Source organism: Netta rufina (assembly GCF_964035555.1).
Source record: "Netta rufina genome assembly, chromosome: 1".
Lineage (NCBI taxonomy): Eukaryota > Metazoa > Chordata > Aves > Anseriformes > Anatidae > Netta > Netta rufina.
Window position 1 is genome coordinate 119,739,950 of NC_140123.1, and position 18,391 is coordinate 119,758,340.

The window sequence follows — 18,391 nt, forward strand, 5'->3', positions numbered from 1 at the left end:
GCCGCCCTTCCTCTTCCTCCTCCTCCTCTTCCTTCTCCTTCTCCTCCTCCTCCTCCTGCTCGGGCTCAGGATGCGGCTGAAGCTGTTTGGGGTGGGCAGCGGGCGGCTGGGGATGCTGTCAGAGCTGGGCAGGAGCGGGGCGGGCTCCCTGGCGCTGCCCGGCTGCCTGCTGTACACGCGGGGCGGCTCCGCGCCCCACCTCACCTGCGACACCCTCGGGGAGGTCGCCGGGGTCCCCCCCGTGGCACAGCTCACCCTGTCCTTCATGTGAGTACCCCGAGGGGGGAGACGGAGCTCTGGAGCCGCCGGTTTTCCTCGGCGGTTGGGTGTTTTTTGGAGTAATTTACTTATTTTTGCGTCCGGGTGCAGGGCGGAGCTCCACGAGGTGCTGCAAGAGTACAAGGAAGGAGCTGCCAAGTTTATAGGTAAAGTGTAACGGGGGTGTTTGTGTAATGAGGGTGTTTGTGTTTGTGTAACGGGGGTGTTGGTGTTGGTGGGTGCCTCAGGAGAAGGAGCGCAGGTGGGTGCCATGGGTCTGCTTTTAGGCAGTGTGTAGGTGCAGAGGGTTTCCACATTCAGGCCTTTTCTTTCTAACGTGGCACTAATGAGGGCTTAAAATAGTATTTTGTCAGCAGTATGAGACCAAAAATCCTTAAACAGTACAATTTTTTTTGTAGTAGTTTTGCCTTGCTTCTTTTTACCAGCCTTTAACCTTCTTCTTGAGGGGGTTTCACAACTAACTAAGCTGAGCTTAGACCAAAAGTTGAGACCAGACCTCAACCTTGTGGCCTGACGCTGCTGCAGGCAAATCTTGCTCCTCATCTTCTGTAAGGAGAACTAGGAATTGCCCTGAAAACAGCCTGTCCCGTACAGCTATCTAAACATTTCCCTTTGAACATCCATCTGCTCAGGCTGGTGTTGTGTTTGTTTGTTTGTTTTTATCATAAAGCAGTTGGTTTCATCCAATCCATCAGGAAGTCTTACTTCAGTGTGAGGAATAATTAAAGAAAAAGAAACTTTAAAATCTTCATCCAGTGTGAAGAAAGGGCAAAGTCCCTTCCCATCAGTCTCATCTGGTGGACACTTCTGCCTACAAGGTATTCTTGTTCAGAGAGGATGTTAGGGGGATGACCTATGGTGGATTTGCAGGAGCTTTGAGGAGCTAAACAAGCAGCAGGAGAAGATTGTTTTTCTCCTGTCCCTTATTCCTGTCGGTTTAGTAATCAGACTACTTGGTCCCTGTTCTCACCTTCTGTTTTTCCATGTTGAACTTGCAGTTTGAGGAATGCATGCAACTGTCCGTAAGTTGCATATAAATCAGTCGGTGTTGCCATAGTCCTCAGGTACAGCACCAAGCTTTTGTAGTCTTTGGCAGTCCCTGTACTCTATCCTCGGAGCACAAATGAAGCCTTTACCTTGGTGCTAAGGGTGAGCAAAGCCACAGGTCCTGTGTTCGTGGCAGTCCTGTTTTTCCCCTGGCTGACGTTACAGACGGGTAAAGGCCTGACCACATGCGGTGTGCAACCAAGATCGCTCTTGGTGGGTTGAGGTGGGGAAGGAACCGGAGTGTGCAGTGAATGTAAAGCTGGATTTTGCGTGAATATCTGTATTCAGAGTCAGTATTTCTGTCTGGGCAGGTAGCTCAGAGAACTGAAGGATGATCAGTCAAGTCAACAAGCTTCCCTGGGATGCTCTGTTTGTCTAGGTGTCTCAGGCTATAGTGGGTATATGGTCAAACAGACGCTCTACCACATCACAGGTTTAATGTCTGTAATGTACAGACAGGTTTTAACATGGAAATTGATTGGGCTGCGCAAGAAAAATAACTTCTGAGTTGTTAATAGTTTTTATCAGACCTGAGGTATGTTTATGAATGTTCTGTATGTTTTAGATGCATGCATATTGTTAAAAATTAAACAAACAAACAAAAATTAAGGGGTTTTGTCCTATGTACTAAGACCAAGTTTTTTTCTTTAAATAACACTTTAACATTCTGTCCATTCATTTCACTCGTTGCCCAGGCAAAGCCGTGGCTTGAATTTCCAAAGGAAATTTGCATGCAGCTTCTGATAAACTTTGATTACATTGTGTCAACATATTCCATCAAGAAAAATTGAAAATCTCTTCTACCTGAAACTTGTAGGAAACTTTACTGATTTCATTGTTTATCCTTGAAGAGAAAACTGTGGCGTTAGTTACTGTCTAACTTATTGTATGACATTTGAAAACTCTTAATTTGGCAAAGATGATAAATCTCTCATGTCTGTAGCTGATCTATTTTCTCACAATATGTTGTCCTTCCTTTTAAAATTCTAGGCTTGAGGTTGTTGCTCTCTTTAGATTGTGTCAAATGTAAGATGCCTCCAGTGTATCAGCTGAGCGGTCAGCTATTGTGTCTGGTGAATTTTAGTAGCAGGAGTATTAATCAAGAAAAAAAAAAAGCACACTAAGCAGTGGTTTCTTAGTCCTGCAGAAGAACTTTAGAGGAGGATTTGTGGGGTCATTTGTGGGAAGATTCCCTATTCCCTTTTGAGAATTCACAAAGCGTGCCTCTGTTTTAGCTTTGTTTTGGTTCATTAAGCTCTAATTTGTTGCTGTGTTCCCAGGTATGCCAGACACGGCGGTGTACTGCTCCCTCCATGATCCAGTCGCTCCTTGTCCATCTGGCTACAACACTAACAAGGTACAGTAACTGTGAAGACTTGAAATTTGAGTCCAAGTTCTCAAACAAGAGCTGCCTGCCTGTCCCCCTTACCTGGTGGGTGTGCCTAGACTGCTACAAGGTGATGTTCATACATTGTAGAAAAATAAGCACCTGCTTAGATGTGGTCAGTCCCAAGGCCTACTTGGGTACGATAACAGCTCTTTGAATGAGAGGATAACCTCTGTCAGACATTTTTGTTTGTTTGTTTGTTTTTTTTTGCACTATCTTGCTAGGAACCAGGCTGAGTCTTGTCCCTCTGCAGGGGAGGAATTGCCTGAAGCTCATTTCACTGCTGTGCAGCTGCGATGTTAGAGCAGCCTTCTGTATGCTGCAGGTTTGATTTTTATTTTATTTTTTTTCTTGGAAGCTGGTGCAGACTTTCATCACCTAGATACTAGGCCAGCGAGTTGTCTTTCTGCAGCTGGATCTGTGCTGACAAGTACTTCTGAAAGCTCTTTGAAAGCAATGGACAGAAAGCTCTGCTAGATTCTGTGCCAGAAAGCCTGGCACAGGCTGGATTTAAATAATCGTGGTGTAATGTTCTTTATCAGGTCTCTAAGCCACCTAGGGTTTTAGCAGCATGGCTACTTTATTTATTAAAGCTTTTTTTTTTTTTTTTTCCATGAACAGCAGAATGAAGGCAACCAGACTTTATTAGACTTTGTGTCCTTGTTCTGCAGATACTAATTGTGGTCTCCCTCTTTTGAAGTTGCTTTTTTAATGGGGCGTTTACAAAAAAAATATATTACTTAAGAGACTTCTGTCTGTCTCTGTTACCCAGATAGTGAAGCCAAAAGTAATTAGAGAGGGAGATGAATGGACAGACCTTTTCTCATTTAAAAAAAAAAACATAAATAAGGGAGTTGCATGGAAAAATAACCAGCTGCTAAAGAAGTCAAGCCCAATACTTAACCTACTTTAATGCCCCTTTAAAGTTTTAGAGCAGCAGAGTCAAAAGTCTAAAAAGAATATAACGAAAGGAACTGCCCAGCTGCACTCAAGGGTTAGTCATCGATTCCACAGAATAGGATGAAATATGGTGAATTATTGCAGTGGTTCCAGTATTGCTCTGTGGACTTGAAGGTTTGGTGGATTAAATGTTAACATCTGCTAGCCCAGATGTGTTCATGTGCCTTAACTTCGCTGTGCAGGTGCTTTGTCTGGCTTTAAGATCTTTCATGAAGGTAGTATGGAGTAGTGATGGAAAACGAGGGCCAGTGTGCACACAAAACATAGACTGTGCCTACCATTTCTTATGGTTTTTGCTTTAAAAAATCTATTTCTTTTGCATTTGATATTTCAATCCCTTAAGTAGCTGAATTTGAGACCTAAAATAACATTGGATTCTAAGATAAAATTGCCTAACAGGTTTTCGTGTTCTTCCCAGTGTGTCTGTGCACTTGGAAGAGGAAATAGCTGCTGCTTTTTGTATAGTGTGCAGAAAACTAGTGAGCTGTATTTCCCATTACAGCCTTTGCTGCTCTTTGTGGGATGAAAACATAAGTTTAACGATTAAATCTTTTATTCTTTCTCTTTTTTTTTTTTTTTTTTGCCAATTCTGCTACTGATTTTGGTTGATGATAGGCCAGCCCAGCTGCTCTGTCTCAGAGATTTCCAAACAACTTGAGAAGTTGCTGTGCTGAGTATGTGTGATGGTTTCACCAAAGAGTATCCCAGAAATCACACCTTGGTCATTTATATCATTCATTCATTGTGCTGAGGACAGCTGATTACTTGAGCCATGCTTCTGGGGAGTTTCTGTAGTGTCATTCCAGCATCTGGTGCTTAACCAGGTTAACAGGTCTGTTAGTCTTTGCACAAACCTTCATCCCTATTCTTCCTTGGCAGGCAGCGTCGGTGTGGGGTACCTCAGGGCGCATGGAAATAACAGCTTCCAAGTTCATGGACATCCAGCGGGCTATCCAGCCAGACTGGTTCCAGTGCATCTCTGATGGAGACACCATTTCTGGGGAAGTTAGTAGGAAAAGGGCCAAGAAGTCTGTGGATAGGTCGCTTTCCTTCCTGGATGTATGCCTTCAGCTGCTGGAGAAATCACCGGTAAGGTCCCAAAGATGTCACACATATAAATACCTGATTGAGATATTATTTGTGTGTGTGTGTGTATATATACCAGAACAGGATGTTTTCCTTCTACCATTTTCTTTTCATAATAACTTGCCTCCTGCTACGGGACACCATTTTCAGCTAGTTTGGGAGAATTCATTTTTTTAAATTTTATTCTGCTTTTGGACTGTAATGTGTTTCTTTCACTTAACCCTCATGCTATATTTGCACAGGCAAAGCAGGATTTTTCTCATTCAGATTGAGACAGCTCATCTTTTTGCTCTGCAGTCCCTTCATTTCCATGTGAAGGAGGACTTGCCAGGATTTGCCAGTGCTATTCTTTTCATTTTTTTTCCAGGAGGCTTGAAACTTAACTTCCCTTTTGGTGGAAGGGGACAAATCATCCAAGTTTGCATTACAAAAGAAAGCGGTTGCAGGAGCTGATACTGGCATCCTCTGAAAGGCAATCAAGTGTGAGCTCTGGTGTCTGACAGCCAGGACAATGATACCTGTCATTGTCCTGCTGTCTTACCTGCTTTGTATTCTGACACATGTAGTGCTGAGGGGATGTCTGCAAAAAGCTGGTGTACAGAAATGATCTGTGGTTATAAGGTGGAAAAAAGGCACTAAAAGTCTCAGTCGGTTAGTGTCAAGGCCAGGAACAGAACGTTGCCTCTCCTTATCCCATTTCTACCTCAGATTTCACAGTGTTGTGTGAGGGGCTTGTCTTACGTGGGATGAAATGCTGTTGGTTTTCCAAGTTCTGGGAATGTGGGGTTTAAGTAGCAGGCATCTGGAGTCTGGGCTGTGAGATCTTGCTTGCCTTTGGCAGGACTCTTAACACTCGTAGCTTTCTTCTGGGCCAGGAACTACAAGGAAGTGTAATGTTTGGGGCAATCGAAGGTGGAGATGTCTTGGAAGAGAGGCTCCGATCAGCCAGGGAGACTGCCAAGCGACCTGTGGGCGGCTTTCTGCTAGATGGCTTCCAGGGATCTGCCATGGCCAAGGAGACCAAGTTGAAACTGATAGCTTCTGTCACAGCAGAGCTGCCAGAGGATAAACCAAGGTAAGTTGTGTGGGCGACATCCCACAGCACTGTGTGTATGGGCCAGGCTGCATTTATTCCACCACAATCTTCAGACTTCAACCCTTGTTTCAATTTTTGGTTGTAACTGGCACCAAGCTGTGCTTACGCTGTGGATTTGAATATTCCCCACGTGTGGAGAACAACCGAAATTGAGGTCAAGTCTTTTATGTTCATCAGGACAAACTGTAGGTAGGGTATGTCTGGGCGTTTGGCCTCTGAGGAGACGGTTTTCTGGAAGTTCAGCTAGAACAAAAAAATATCAACCCTTTCTACAGGGGCCCCTTCTCAGAAAAAATCACACTGAGCCTGTGAATTACTGGAGCTGGTACAGCCTTGTCAACCAGAATTGCATTCCCTGCTTGGTTTGGCATAACGGGGGGGCTGTAGCATCTTCTGAGCTGTTGGTTCTGCCCATCTGATCCATGCCAGAGTTGGGAGGGAAGCGGCAGCATTCCTGACTCTTACCAATGATTTATGGTAACTAAAGGCTTCCAGAAAACACGTGCTAATATTTGCTAGTGGTCCAGAAGTGGAGGAGTTTCTTACAATTAGGTTGAGCTTGCTGGCTTTTCTATGTGTTCTGGGTTGCTCTTACTACTTCTGTTGCTGCTGCCCTTGTGTGGGTGCTTTTTTCATCGTTTCCCAAGTCGATGACTCAGGCCCCGCTGCCTTTTTGTAGCTGTGCTGCCCTCTGCTAGCTGAGCATTGCTCTGACCTGCCGGGGTTCAAAAGGAAGTAAAATGCAGACACGCGTGCCCGTTACTGCAGCTTGTTGATGCTTAGTGCTGCCTGGGGTTTGAATTTTCCTGACAATTAGGAGGCTTGCTGTGTTGTTGCCATCCTGTCTGGTTGAGCTGCTTAAAAAGATCCCCTGCGAGCATTAGAGTCCAATCTGCTCAGCTAACCTCCGTGGCTACCAGAGCATCTGCCTCATCTGTCAGATGGTTTGCTCGTCTGGTTAAGACAAGCGTTGCTGACCTCTTTGCAGGAAGAAAGCTGGCGTGCCTTAGGGGGTCTTGTAAATACCTCGAGTGAATTTCAGACAGTCCTGCTTGCTTGAATCACCCTCGCCGATCTGGCTGGAGAAGCTGTTTTGCAGCTGTGCTTTCCATCCTGATAAGAAACTCTAGAAAGCAAACGTTTCCTCTGCTTCACCTGGGAAGGAACAGCTTTTTGTGTTGGGGAAATAATCTCAAGAATTTAATCTTTGGGGTCCTTTTTTGTACAGCAGTCTCTTGGTAAAAGTTTTCCTTTTCAATAGGGGCAGAACCCTTGCAAATGCAAACTTCTGTCCTTAGCCATTCAAAGGTAAGTTTTAGCAAGGGTTTTGATCACATATATTCAGACCTAACATTTTAACCATTGAGTGTCGTTTTCTTCTTTTCATCAGAGCCCAAACCAGAAGACACTCACATAGTAAATTTTTTTCCCATCCATATTCTGTGCTCATCAAATTAATTCAAGTACTTAGAGAAATGACTAAAACCAGCACCTTGCGACTTCATTTGTCAGCCCCTGTGTATTTTCCTAATTATCTATTTAGGTCACTGCCCTACGTTAGCTTTTCCTGCTGTCAGCCCAGCCACGCACCTGCGGGAGAGCAGGCGCTGCTCTGTTCCCCTCTGCTTCACTGACCCCTCAGGGAAGCTACCAGCTAAATTTGGCAACCAGCAGGATCTCCATTACCACTGATGGCAATCCAGCTGGGCTCTTCCTGGCTCTTCATGCCATATCCCTGTAGGTGTTACAGCCTAGGTTTGGGGGTAAATCATTTGTTTTAGAGAATCGGAGGCATTATTTGTAGAATAAAGGGCATCAGTGAGGGTGAGAAGGGATGCTGGAGTAGGCAAAGTATAGAGAGGAAGAAAGAAAAAAAAAAAAAGCAAAGAACTTCTTTCAGTCTCCAATGATGCTTCTCATTAGCATGTTCTCTTCCAGGTAGTTCATGTGCCTGGAGAACTGTCTGTCACCCAAAGGGCTCGTGTTTTTGACTAGCCATCTACTGCTGCTCCTGGTGGAGTCTTTTTAGATTGTCTCCTGAGCAGTTACTAAAAAAAGGGGTCTGTGTATCTGGTAACTGATAGTTACTTAGGGCAGATACATGAGTAAGGAAAATACCTGTGCCTAAAGGCATAGCTTTCAGGTAAATTTTGAATTTAAATGTATTTATGTGGTTGTGAAAGGACCCAAATGACTTCAGATGTGATAGATGCTTCCTTCTGCTTGGGATATTCTAGGCTTGTCTTGCGCATCTCTTACAGAATCATCCATGGCGTGGGCAAACCAGATGAGGTGCTCGAGTGCATTGAAAGGGGCGTGGACATCTTTGAGAGCTTCTTTCCCTTCCAAGTGACGGAGCGAGGCTGTGCCTTGGTGTTTGGCTATGATTACCATCCAGGTCCTGAAGCAGCAGGTAGGCAGTTTCCCTCGCAGCCAGCACTGTGGCAAGCATAATTCCTGTTTTGGAGGAGTCTGCATTTGAGGGTTGTGGCCTTAATTTAAGTGCAGCAACCACAGGAAAACCTGGAATTTAGCTGTCAAATATTGCTCTTGAAGGTGGGGTGTTGTGGTGCGAAACCTATCAGGGGAACTTAAGGTCTCAGCCTATGACCTGAATGCGTGATTAGCCAAATTGTGCTTAATGATTTCAGAAACACCTACGGAACAGAGGTTTATGTAGGCTTAACTGTGTTCATCTGCCCTCTCTAGAACTGTTTGACACCGTTGACAAATTTTCTGTTAGTATTAGCAGTGAAGGCTGGACCTATTTATGTGAAGTTCTGATACTTGACCTCCACATTTAACCAAATATGTGCTTGTTTTAAAAATAAATCTTTAAGTCTCTTCTCTTTTCTAGCTGACCAAAATTAGGGATCCTGCTTCTTTGCGCAGCTTCCCTCTCAGCTCTTGAATTCATCAGTCATGTCAGAACAAAAACAAGACGTTCATAACTCGTTACCTCATTAAGCTTTGAGATAGGAGCATGTGTAGCAACCGCTAAAGCATCTATTAAACATGTTTCAAGCAGTCATCTTGTTCTGGACTTAGCAAATGTTTTCAACGTTAAAAAAAAATATTTTACATTTTTCCTCCTAGGTAGAACCTAGCTTCTTTTCATGCCTGGATAATTCAAAACCAGATGAATAGAACAGAACATCCCGTTTCTTTGTGCTTGCTGCCTTTTTTTTTTTTTTTTTTTTTTTAAATCCTTCTGTTTGTTGTTCTTTACCTCATCTCACCTTATTCTTAAACCAAAAGATTACGGTAGGGACGGCCTCTTTGTTCTGTCTGTGTAACACTCGGTAGGCATGGATTGTGCAAACAGTAATATTGATGTTTCCAGAAACATCTCCCACTCAAGAACAAGCCTAAAAATGCAAACCTACAAAATGATGGGGTGTTTTTTTATTATTTTTAAGGCAGACTGCTGAAAAGGCTGATGTATGGAATCTACATCTTCTGCATCAATCTATCTGCATGTTATTAGCTTCTTTGATTTCAGTTGCTTATGGAAAAAAAAAAAAAACAACAACAAAAATAATCTGAATCTTTGAGACTGACAGCATGGAAAGTAGAATGATTGAATGCAGATGAGTTGCCTGTCTATTCTAACAGAATCTCAATAAAATCAATTTGTTCAGGTGACTGCTTTCTATTGAGCATGCAGTTCAGACTGGAAATAATTTTGACATTTTATTAAGAATTCAGCTCAGTAGAGCAGCACAAAATTGTGCTGTTATTTCAGCTCTAACTCTTCATTAGGTTTAATAGATCAGTTTTCACTTGTCCCTTGCTGTTTTAATCATCCAAAATTGTACTTGTATTAACTAACCTATGATAATTAAAGAAAAAGAATTGCTTACTATGGGAGGGAGGTGGAAAGTTGTGGCAGAAGTTTTCATCTGGCAAGAGAGCAACAGAAATATCTAATGTAAGGTTGCTACACTTCTGCCCTTTCTATATGTTGATAAAAGGGCTGTTGTCTTTTTATTTAAAGCAGTTTTAAAACAAAATGGGGCCCAGGACCTGGAGAAAAACGGTGCTGAAGAAGACCAGGATGAAATCGCCAAAGCTGACCCAGAAATGACGCCGTTTGAGATATTTCTGAAGGATAAAAGGTAACGTGAGTTTGTAAGGAGGGTACCTGCAGTTGTATCAGGAAGTACCACGATTTTGTCCTCCGTGTTTGATTGCATATGGTCATTAGTGGGATGGGAGAGTTCATAAAATGTGAAGCTGTTGAGGAAAGTAAAGTATTTGTGGACATTGAACGGAGAGTGTCAGATAAACTGATACCTAGCAGCAGCGTGTGGCTGAAAGCACTGCAATTGCTTGATCTCAGGCTAGAGATTTTTCTGACCGCTTATCCAGCAAAGAAACTGTGGTCTTAGCAGTGTTCCAGCTGAAAGACAGTAGTTTGACAAAGGCTGTCTGAGGATCCTTTTGGTCTTCTGCATCTAACTAACTTGAATCATTTTCAGATGCAAGATTTTATTTAAAACAGTGGCAGAGCCTCTGCTTTGTGACTCAGCTGGAGTGCCTGCAGAGCGAGATACCTACAATTCTGGGATATTGCACAAAAACTTTAGCCTGCCCTTTCTTCTTTTTCACATCTGCTGCTAGGCTGAGCATTCGGTTGTTGATTGCTCCACCATCTCCTTGTTTAGTGAGGATAGTGCATCTCTGAGTAGAGGGGAATGCTGTTCTATGAATAGCAAAATCAGTAAATCTGTGTTTCTGATAGCTTCCTCCTCTGTGGACTGATAGCTAGCAAGGTGAGCCTCGTGCTGCAGGGAAGGCACAGATGAGGCTTCTCTCTGCTGCTAGTAATGATCCAGTCAAAACTCTCCTCTGACTCACGTGTGGCCTCTTGGCTCCACAGTGAGCTACTGAATGCTGTTCAAGTCCTTTGTGTCAGTGATGCTGGGCTTAGATGGCAACGTGTCTTAGAGCAACTAGATTCTGGCCTTCAAGGCTCATGTCCCTGCAAAGGCCATACAATAACTGGAAAATCTTTGCTACCTGAATGGATCTTACGTTTGATGTTAATCCAGCATTGCTTCCTCCTCAGATACCAGGACGATTTTGGCCCTTTGCTGGAAGGCTGCACCTGTTACTGCTGTCAGAGGCACACTCGCGCCTACCTCCATCACCTCCTCGTGACCAACGAGCTGCTGGCTGGCGTCCTGCTCATGATGCACAACTTCCAGCACTACTTCAGCTTCTTCGGTGCCATACGGGATGCCTTAAGAGACAATAAACTGGATCAGCTGAAAAAGTTCATCTTCAGTCAGGCACTTCAAGGCCCCGCAGACGCGAGGACGGGCCAGTGAGGTCGGAGAAGATAGAGGATGTTGCAGCTTAGATCCTTACCCAGTGGGTCCATGTCAACTGGCCTGCTAGTATCTGGACCTGTTAGGTAGTAAAATGCCTACCCTCCTGGAGAGAATTTAAAGGGGCATTTGAAGACCTTGCATGTAGAAAGGAGAGGAAGATGTTATTCACACATCCCTTTCAGTTAATTGGCTTGGTGCATTCTCAGGTAACAGGAGAGCTTGGATGCCTCAGTATGGATAGCTTTGTTCTCAGTAATTCGGCGGTGGTTTTCCATGTGGAAGAACTCCATATGGAAGCTCAGCAGCTGCTTGGGACTCTTGTCCCTCTCCCCCAGAAAACACCAGTGGTGTGGTTGTCCCATCGTGCAGGCCCTTGATGGGAGATCCTGCCTCAGTCTGGTACGCGGCTCCTCATGGCTGCTGCCGACATCGGTGTCCCTGAGAAGAACTGACTGGAGGTGCCACAGTGGCACCAGGTATTCAGTGGCACAAAGTAGTAGTGTGGGGATGATGATGAGTGTACCGTTCCTTCCAGCTGTCCTGGCACTGGTCAAACAGCAGGCTACGCTAATGCCAGTGTGAGATGGAGATACGGAAGGAACATATCACAAGAAAAGGCATTTAGACAAGAATCCTGTTGCTCCTTATTTTAAAATACTTATTTTTAAAAGTATTAAAAGTATGCTCCTTATTTTAACTTGTTATGCCATGCTCCTTTTATTCAGTTCTTTTATGCCCCCTTACTTTGTAATTGTGGATTTATGTGTTTTATATGACAAAGCAACAATAAATTTTTTTATTCGTTACACTGACTCCTGAAGGTGTGACAGAAATGGTGTACCAGAGAGTGAAGATGATGTCTCCTAAGAACATGAACTAGCAGCTCCACAGAGGACAATGATCCATCTAGGGGTAGGATACTGTCACTGAGCAGGGGTCTATGTCAGTTGCTTCAGAAGAAGCCATAATAAACCTGCAATTATTAAAGACACCTACCCATTCCTCTCCCTGAAGGAACTCTAGCACCTGAATTAAGTTTAGAAAAATACTACAGTCAAAGTTGACGGCCTTAAAACAATTCAGGATTAATCTGCAGTTTGCTGCTCTTCACCCTTTCTTTAACACTTTAAGATTATTAATTTATTTATAAACTCATTACTGGTTTTTTTTTTTAGATTACTTCTTAAAGAACACTTCAGTATCTTGCATTAGGGTTGCTTTACCACAGCATACAAGAAGACAGCTTTGCCTGTCAGCATTGCCTGTGCACCTCTGTTTCCTGTGACAGATAACAAACACAAGGGTGTCAGCGTACCTTTCACCACTCTAGCCTTATCGACTATGTTGCACTATTTCTGTTCAACAAGGTCCTAAAGAAAAGGTGCAAAAACTGTGTGACTGCTGTCTTGAAACAGTTTCCCTTTGGGAGCTACCTGTGATTAGTCTCCTCATCCTGTTTCACCCATGTGGCTTAACCAGGATTTACTCATTTTCCTTTGTCCCCAGACGTGACTGTCCTGAGAAGCTGCATGCAAAGGTACTGGCATCTTAGTGACCTGCTAATAATTTAAGTGCTAACAACATGCCATTCTTAACAACCCTTCTGGTCTTCCTTCTTACCTTCCAGTCTTTCTGTACTGCTATGTTCGTTCTCCAGTCACACTCACCAGCTTTTCCACTTTGGTTCTCTGCTTAGTTTTTGTGTGTGTGCATGTGTGTACAAGAGCTGCATAGAGGGAACAATTTCATATTGGACAAAAATTCATTTAGTTAACTCTATCTGCTCATTATCTAACAAACAGTAATGAGCTGCACTAACTGCAATAAACTTGATATGTTATATTTGCACAGGTTGTCGTTCTGTCTATCAGCACTTCCAATAAATGTAAAAAATGAAGATGTGAATTTAGAAAGTTTTTGGTTCTATTTCCAAGCAGAAACTATTTTCTTTCTTGCCCTACCGTGTAGTTTTCTTACCCACCTTTCACAAAGAAGCAAAAATTGAAACAAGTATGGAGTGGAAAAAATTCTGTGCGAAATTACCTCTTATGTAGCGCAGAAAACTCTACAAAAACATCATTGTCTGCCTTCCAGCCCCAAATGGCAGAACACAAAGGACCAGGGGCGAATACAAAAGCACAGAGCCGAATACAAGAGAGTGTTACAGAAACATTAGACAGCAGAACATCTTTCCCTTATCAACTTCTCCTGTAGCCTTCCCCTAAATAAAGAAAAACCTTTCATGCTCCTGTGTTTCTGATGAGAATAATTGGCAGGGCCATGTGTTGCTGTGCCTTTCTGACCACTTCATCGGTATTCTGCTCAGTGCCTTGCTTCTTTCAGAGCTATTTTAATATTGCAGACCCTCTAGCAGTTTCAAAGGTATGCTTGAAAATGGATTGAGGAAAAATAAATCAAACTGCTCTATCCAAAAAAAGGCTTTCTCTGTTCCTTCAGGTGCGGCATTTCTTCCCCCGTACATTCACCCCCTCCATCCATCCATCCTGTAAATTGCAGTGACACAGGGTCCCCGACAGGTTGTATCAAGCCTTGTCTGACAGTGTCTAGGTCTGCTTTTCCACAGCTCCACGGAGCTGGAGGAGCTGTTGAAGGCTGGAAGTGTTCCAGCAGGGTGTTCAATTTATTTCTAAGCCTCTTAGGCCCAGGTGGCTTTCAGATTGTGGTGCTTTCATGCATAGAAAAGTTGGTTCCAGGTATGTTGCAGAGGTACTTTTAAGCATCGGGTAGCTGCTTTTTTTTTTTTTTTTTTTTTTATTGATTCATAACCTGAGTTGACAGGCAAAGGGCTGTTTAAAAAAAATAGCCCTACTAAAATGCTTAAACCTTTCCCTCAGTAGTTTCAGAGTCTTCCTCTCTGATAGGGAAGGCATACATGAAATAGATGATGGTGTGGGCGAGTTCAGTGGGCTTACAAGCACTCTGGTATGATATACATAATTCATTAGGGACTCCACCCCTTTTCTGGTAACACAACATGCACTGCTTCAGATTATTAAGATCACAGAATCGTTTAGGTTGGGAAGTCCAACCATTAACCTAGCAAACCTGGCTGTTCAAACACCCTGCCACCCTTCCTTCCTTCAGCACATTCATTAGACATGATAGGCTTTTCCAAACAAGAGAATAAAGTTAAATCCCTTTGAGACGCTGGACCTAGATGGCCAAGCTGGTGCTGGCACAAGAGTGGTTAACACCTTCCTGCAGCAAAATGTTCCCCCTGTTTCCCCGTTGATGGTGTGAGCGTGAACGCCGGCTGCCGGAGCGCGCCTTGCCCTCCCCTCCGGCACACTGGCTGGGAAAGGCAATACAATACCTTCCCCGCCTCGCAGCGAGGTGATGATGAACTGCCTGGCTGTTTCTACATCTGCCCTCGGTTCGGTTTAATTAAACTGGGGAGGGGAAGGTGCGGCACGGCGTGATGCCCTGTTAGGCGTCCGATGTGCCTTCTGTAGCTCCCGGCCTTGCTCGCTCCCCCTCATTTCACAGACTTAGGGAGCCTGCTCTCTTCAGCAGCTGAGTGCCTGAGCATCTCGCAGAGCTCTTTGTGGAGCAAATTTGGATGCAAAGGGGTTATCTGGTCAGCCAGGCTAATTTCAAACTTCAGCCTGAATTTAAGAAGCTATGTAGTAGGGACAGAGTCGTATATAAAGAGGTGATAACAGGAGGCATCTAGAACCATTAGACAACTCAAGATTCATCAGATTTCTGTTTTCCCTATAGCCCTGTTACTGTATAAAACATTTTCTGGCCAAGGCCGTGGCTGGAGTGCTGGGAAAGGCAATGGCTGTATTTTCTGCCCATGGTCCCATAGCATGAGGTGCATCACACCCATCCATGCTTATAGAGTGGGTTGATTTGCAGATTTTTGGTCAAGAAAATGCCCAAGAATGATGATCCTATTTATGATGCTGAGACGTAGTCGTCCAGCAAGCATTTTCACAACAGAAAATTGTTGTTTCATGGTCTCTGGACAGAGTTTGTGGACCCATTACAGCGCTATCCATGTGATGCTATTTACATTTGAGTTGAGTGCCCTTGAAAGGGGCATGAAAGTTTCTTTATATTAAAGCTTTGTGCCTGTTGCTCCCTCCCTCACAGCAGAGCAGCTGGTTTGCTTTTCACTGAGGTAATCGGAGGAGGTATGGAAGTGCTGGAGCTAACATCCTGCAGCAAGCTGAGGCTACAAACCTGTCCTGAGCTTTTTACACCATGTTGCCCTGTCCAGCGTGGAACCGTCTGCAAGGTAATGTCAAACATAATGCTACCATGGGCTGAAAAGCAGCTGAGGAAACCAGCTCTTAGGAAAGCCAGATGCCAGGCGAAGTTGAGTGAACTGGGTTGGGAGAGAACACAGGAGGCTGGCAGGCAGCCGAGGCCTTTGAAGAGATGCAGCGTCTTTGAGGAAGGGAGCAGGAGACGGAGCATCTGGGAGGAAGGAGCAGAGGCAAACAAGATGATTAGGATTTGGCAGGGCCAGCAGAGAAAGGAGTGGGAACGGTGCAGTATGTCCGCAGCTAGCATTGCCAACACCAAGCTGCAGAAGACACTGGCACGTGCCTTTTTACATGCTTTTTTTTTTTTTTTTTTTCCTGAATATCTTGAGGAGGAACAAGGGTGGTGAAGACACACGCAGTCCCGCAGCAAGTGTGCCTCTGCCCTGTGAAAAGCAGCCTGTACTGTGCTGTTTGATCTGCGTCGCTCCCAGCTGCAGGGTAAAACATGAGAACTGACAGCAGTCCCTAGGGCAGGGAACCAGAAAGGTCTTCCCCACATCACCAAACACAGAGCAGGCTGGTGCTTGTCTCGCCGAGATGCTTAAATCATTATACAGAAATTAATTTTTAATTATGTTCGTTTTCTTCTTAGGCTCCAGGGGCTTTCTTGTTCCCTGCCTCACGCTTCCAGAGGCATTCAGGAATAGCTGAGAGCAGTGTCTGGCAGCGAGAGGCTTGCTGATGGGTGGCCAGCATCATGGAAGAGGCTCCAGAGAATTCCTCGCCTGGGCTGGGGGGAAGAACAACCCTGCTGGAGAAAGGCATGGTTGGGGTCGGCTGAGGGGCTTCAGTTCTGGCACCTGAGGTGGTATGAAACTGAGGAAAGGAGGCATGAGTGATGCCAGGAAAGTGGATTAAGAAAGGTCACTCCTCTCTCTGGAGTTGAGGTTGGCTATCTGGAGGGTAACCGAGCTGGATCGTTTGACATTGAAAGGGATGTTTGGTCTGGGATCTCTCTTCTACCTCCTGTCCAGTGTCTTGGCAGCTGATGCTGGCTTTGAAGAAGTGTCATCATGCATCCCTCACACCCTGAATTGCCTTCTTTTCACTCCTAAGGCAGTAGATCAGGTGGGTAAGATGCCAGGAAATGGCCACCAAGTTAATTCACTGTTATTGTTATAAAATTCACGTCAGTCATTCCCCCAGACTGCGGGTGCTTGAGACCATAGCCAGGAACCGTGGAGCACATGTTGGGCTTGGGTCTCTGACAGACACCTCCAGACACCACAGCACGTTCTGAAAAACCTCTTATTCTGAATAATACATTCACCATCCATTTTATTTACGTGCTTTACACCCCAAAACTAAAGGCTGCCTCAGCGCTGCTGCCATCGTGAGGGTCCCCCACATCCCTCAGGGCTTCCCTGGTGGAGGCATGGGACCAGGGCAGCCAGGCACGTGTCTGGTGGTGGCGGCATCCCTGGGGTGTCCCCAGTATGTGGAGGAGACTGGGGCACTGTGGCTTTGATGGAGGTGACGTGTGGTGCTGCAGGAGACCTGCGCAAGTCTACCTGAACAAGGCCTGGCGGTACGCAGGCTCCCGCAGCTCGGTCAGAGCCTTTTGGGAGCTGGGATGAAATGTCTGGCTGGAGAAATGCTGGAGTGGGAGGTAAATGATGTTTTTCAGTCCGTTTTCCAGGCGTGCTGTGCCTCTGCTGCAATTCTGTCTAGACAGGCAGTACTTGGATGGCCTCTTCTTGCCTTGCTGGGAGGCTGCTGCTGTTCCTGGTGGGTTTTGCCAGCTCTCCTTGGTTGACAAATGGTCTTAACTCTCCTCAGCTGTTGTGGAGATGCTTTCTGCTTATGCTGCCTGCCAAGCTTGATTACAGAGGGTGTCCAGCTCAGGGAAATCTTTGCTATCCCATCCCTGCTGCCTGGTGGAGCACAGTGAGGGTGAGCACAGGCTACGCATCCCTTGCTGTGCCTGCAGGTCTGCTGGGACAGGTCTCTAAGCTCCTTTTTCCCCTCTATGGGAAAGGATTATTTTTTTATTGCGTTCTCCTAAGGTTTTTCTAATGTGAATACCAGTATCTAAATGGAAATCTGTGAAATCGTTCTTCAGCAAAGAAGGCTCCTGTGCTGAGCACAAAAAATCTCCGCTCACCTCTCCTCTTCCAGATGCTCTTGGACTGGGGGGAAAATCAGAAAGATGAAAATGTAGAAAATGAAGGTTAAGAGAAGATATTTCAGTTACACATTGAGGGAGCGTGGATTATTCTACTGCAAATAACTGGAGCTGGGGCTCCTCCGCTGTCCCTCTGGGTTACTGGGGAAGGCAGGGAGGCATCAACTCACTGCACCTGCACTCATTTCTGCTCCTTGGCCTTTCCTGCAAGGCCACGTGTGTCCTACTGCCCCAGGAACACTGGGGCATGGAGCTCAAGCAGTACTTGAGGGAGGGGGAGAGAGATGGTTTTATCACCCCAAATCATCTTGGGGATCACTTCCTGAAGAACAGGCTCAAACTCAGCATCAGACTGAACACGACTACTGAGGGATGCTAGGCCAGAGCTTGAAATGGACCCAGTCATCCTTTAAAGGATCTGCTTCCTTGTTTCTACCTTTCTGGCAATTGACCATCTCTTCAAAATTCATCTGCTGGAGGTGTTTACAGCTGACATTGATTTCTCTCCCGGTTTCACTAGCGCTTCACCGTGTGAGGCTGGGAAAACCACTCTCCTCCTTTGATCTTCATTAGTGCAACGCAAGCAGCAGTAATGACCTCTTGTGGGTGCCTGGGAGGATGATCACTTCATGCAGGGAAGGTGTTAAGAAGGCTACAGGTGAGAAGAGGCTTACGGCAGGGCTGTGTTCACCACAAAGGCACCAAAGCTTCCAGTTAGACACGTGTTTTATTGGGTTACTGCAAGTTACAATACGGCACGGAGGGCACCTCCCCGCACAA

At 45.1% G+C, this 18,391-nt stretch overlaps 1 protein-coding gene across 2 annotated transcripts; it reads left to right on the plus strand.

The window, feature by feature from the left end:
- Positions 1 to 70: 70 nt before the first annotated feature.
- On the plus strand, positions 71 to 11,962 carry QTRT2 (queuine tRNA-ribosyltransferase accessory subunit 2; the record flags this gene model as incomplete). 2 transcript variants are annotated; one of them, XM_084281196.1, is made up of 8 exons in its annotated part: positions 71 to 267; positions 370 to 425; positions 2,607 to 2,683; positions 4,553 to 4,762; positions 5,635 to 5,834; positions 8,117 to 8,268; positions 9,856 to 9,973; positions 10,927 to 11,962. In XM_084281196.1, the coding sequence occupies 8 exons, from the start codon at positions 71 to 73 to the stop codon at positions 11,186 to 11,188; spliced, it is 1,272 nt and encodes a 423-aa protein (XP_084137322.1). In that variant the 3' UTR covers positions 11,189 to 11,962. The 2 variants fall into 2 exon arrangements, with proteins under 2 accessions (XP_084137322.1, XP_084137323.1); XM_084281197.1 differs by having other exon boundaries at positions 133 to 267; positions 9,853 to 9,973.
- Positions 11,963 to 18,391: the final 6,429 nt, after the last annotated feature.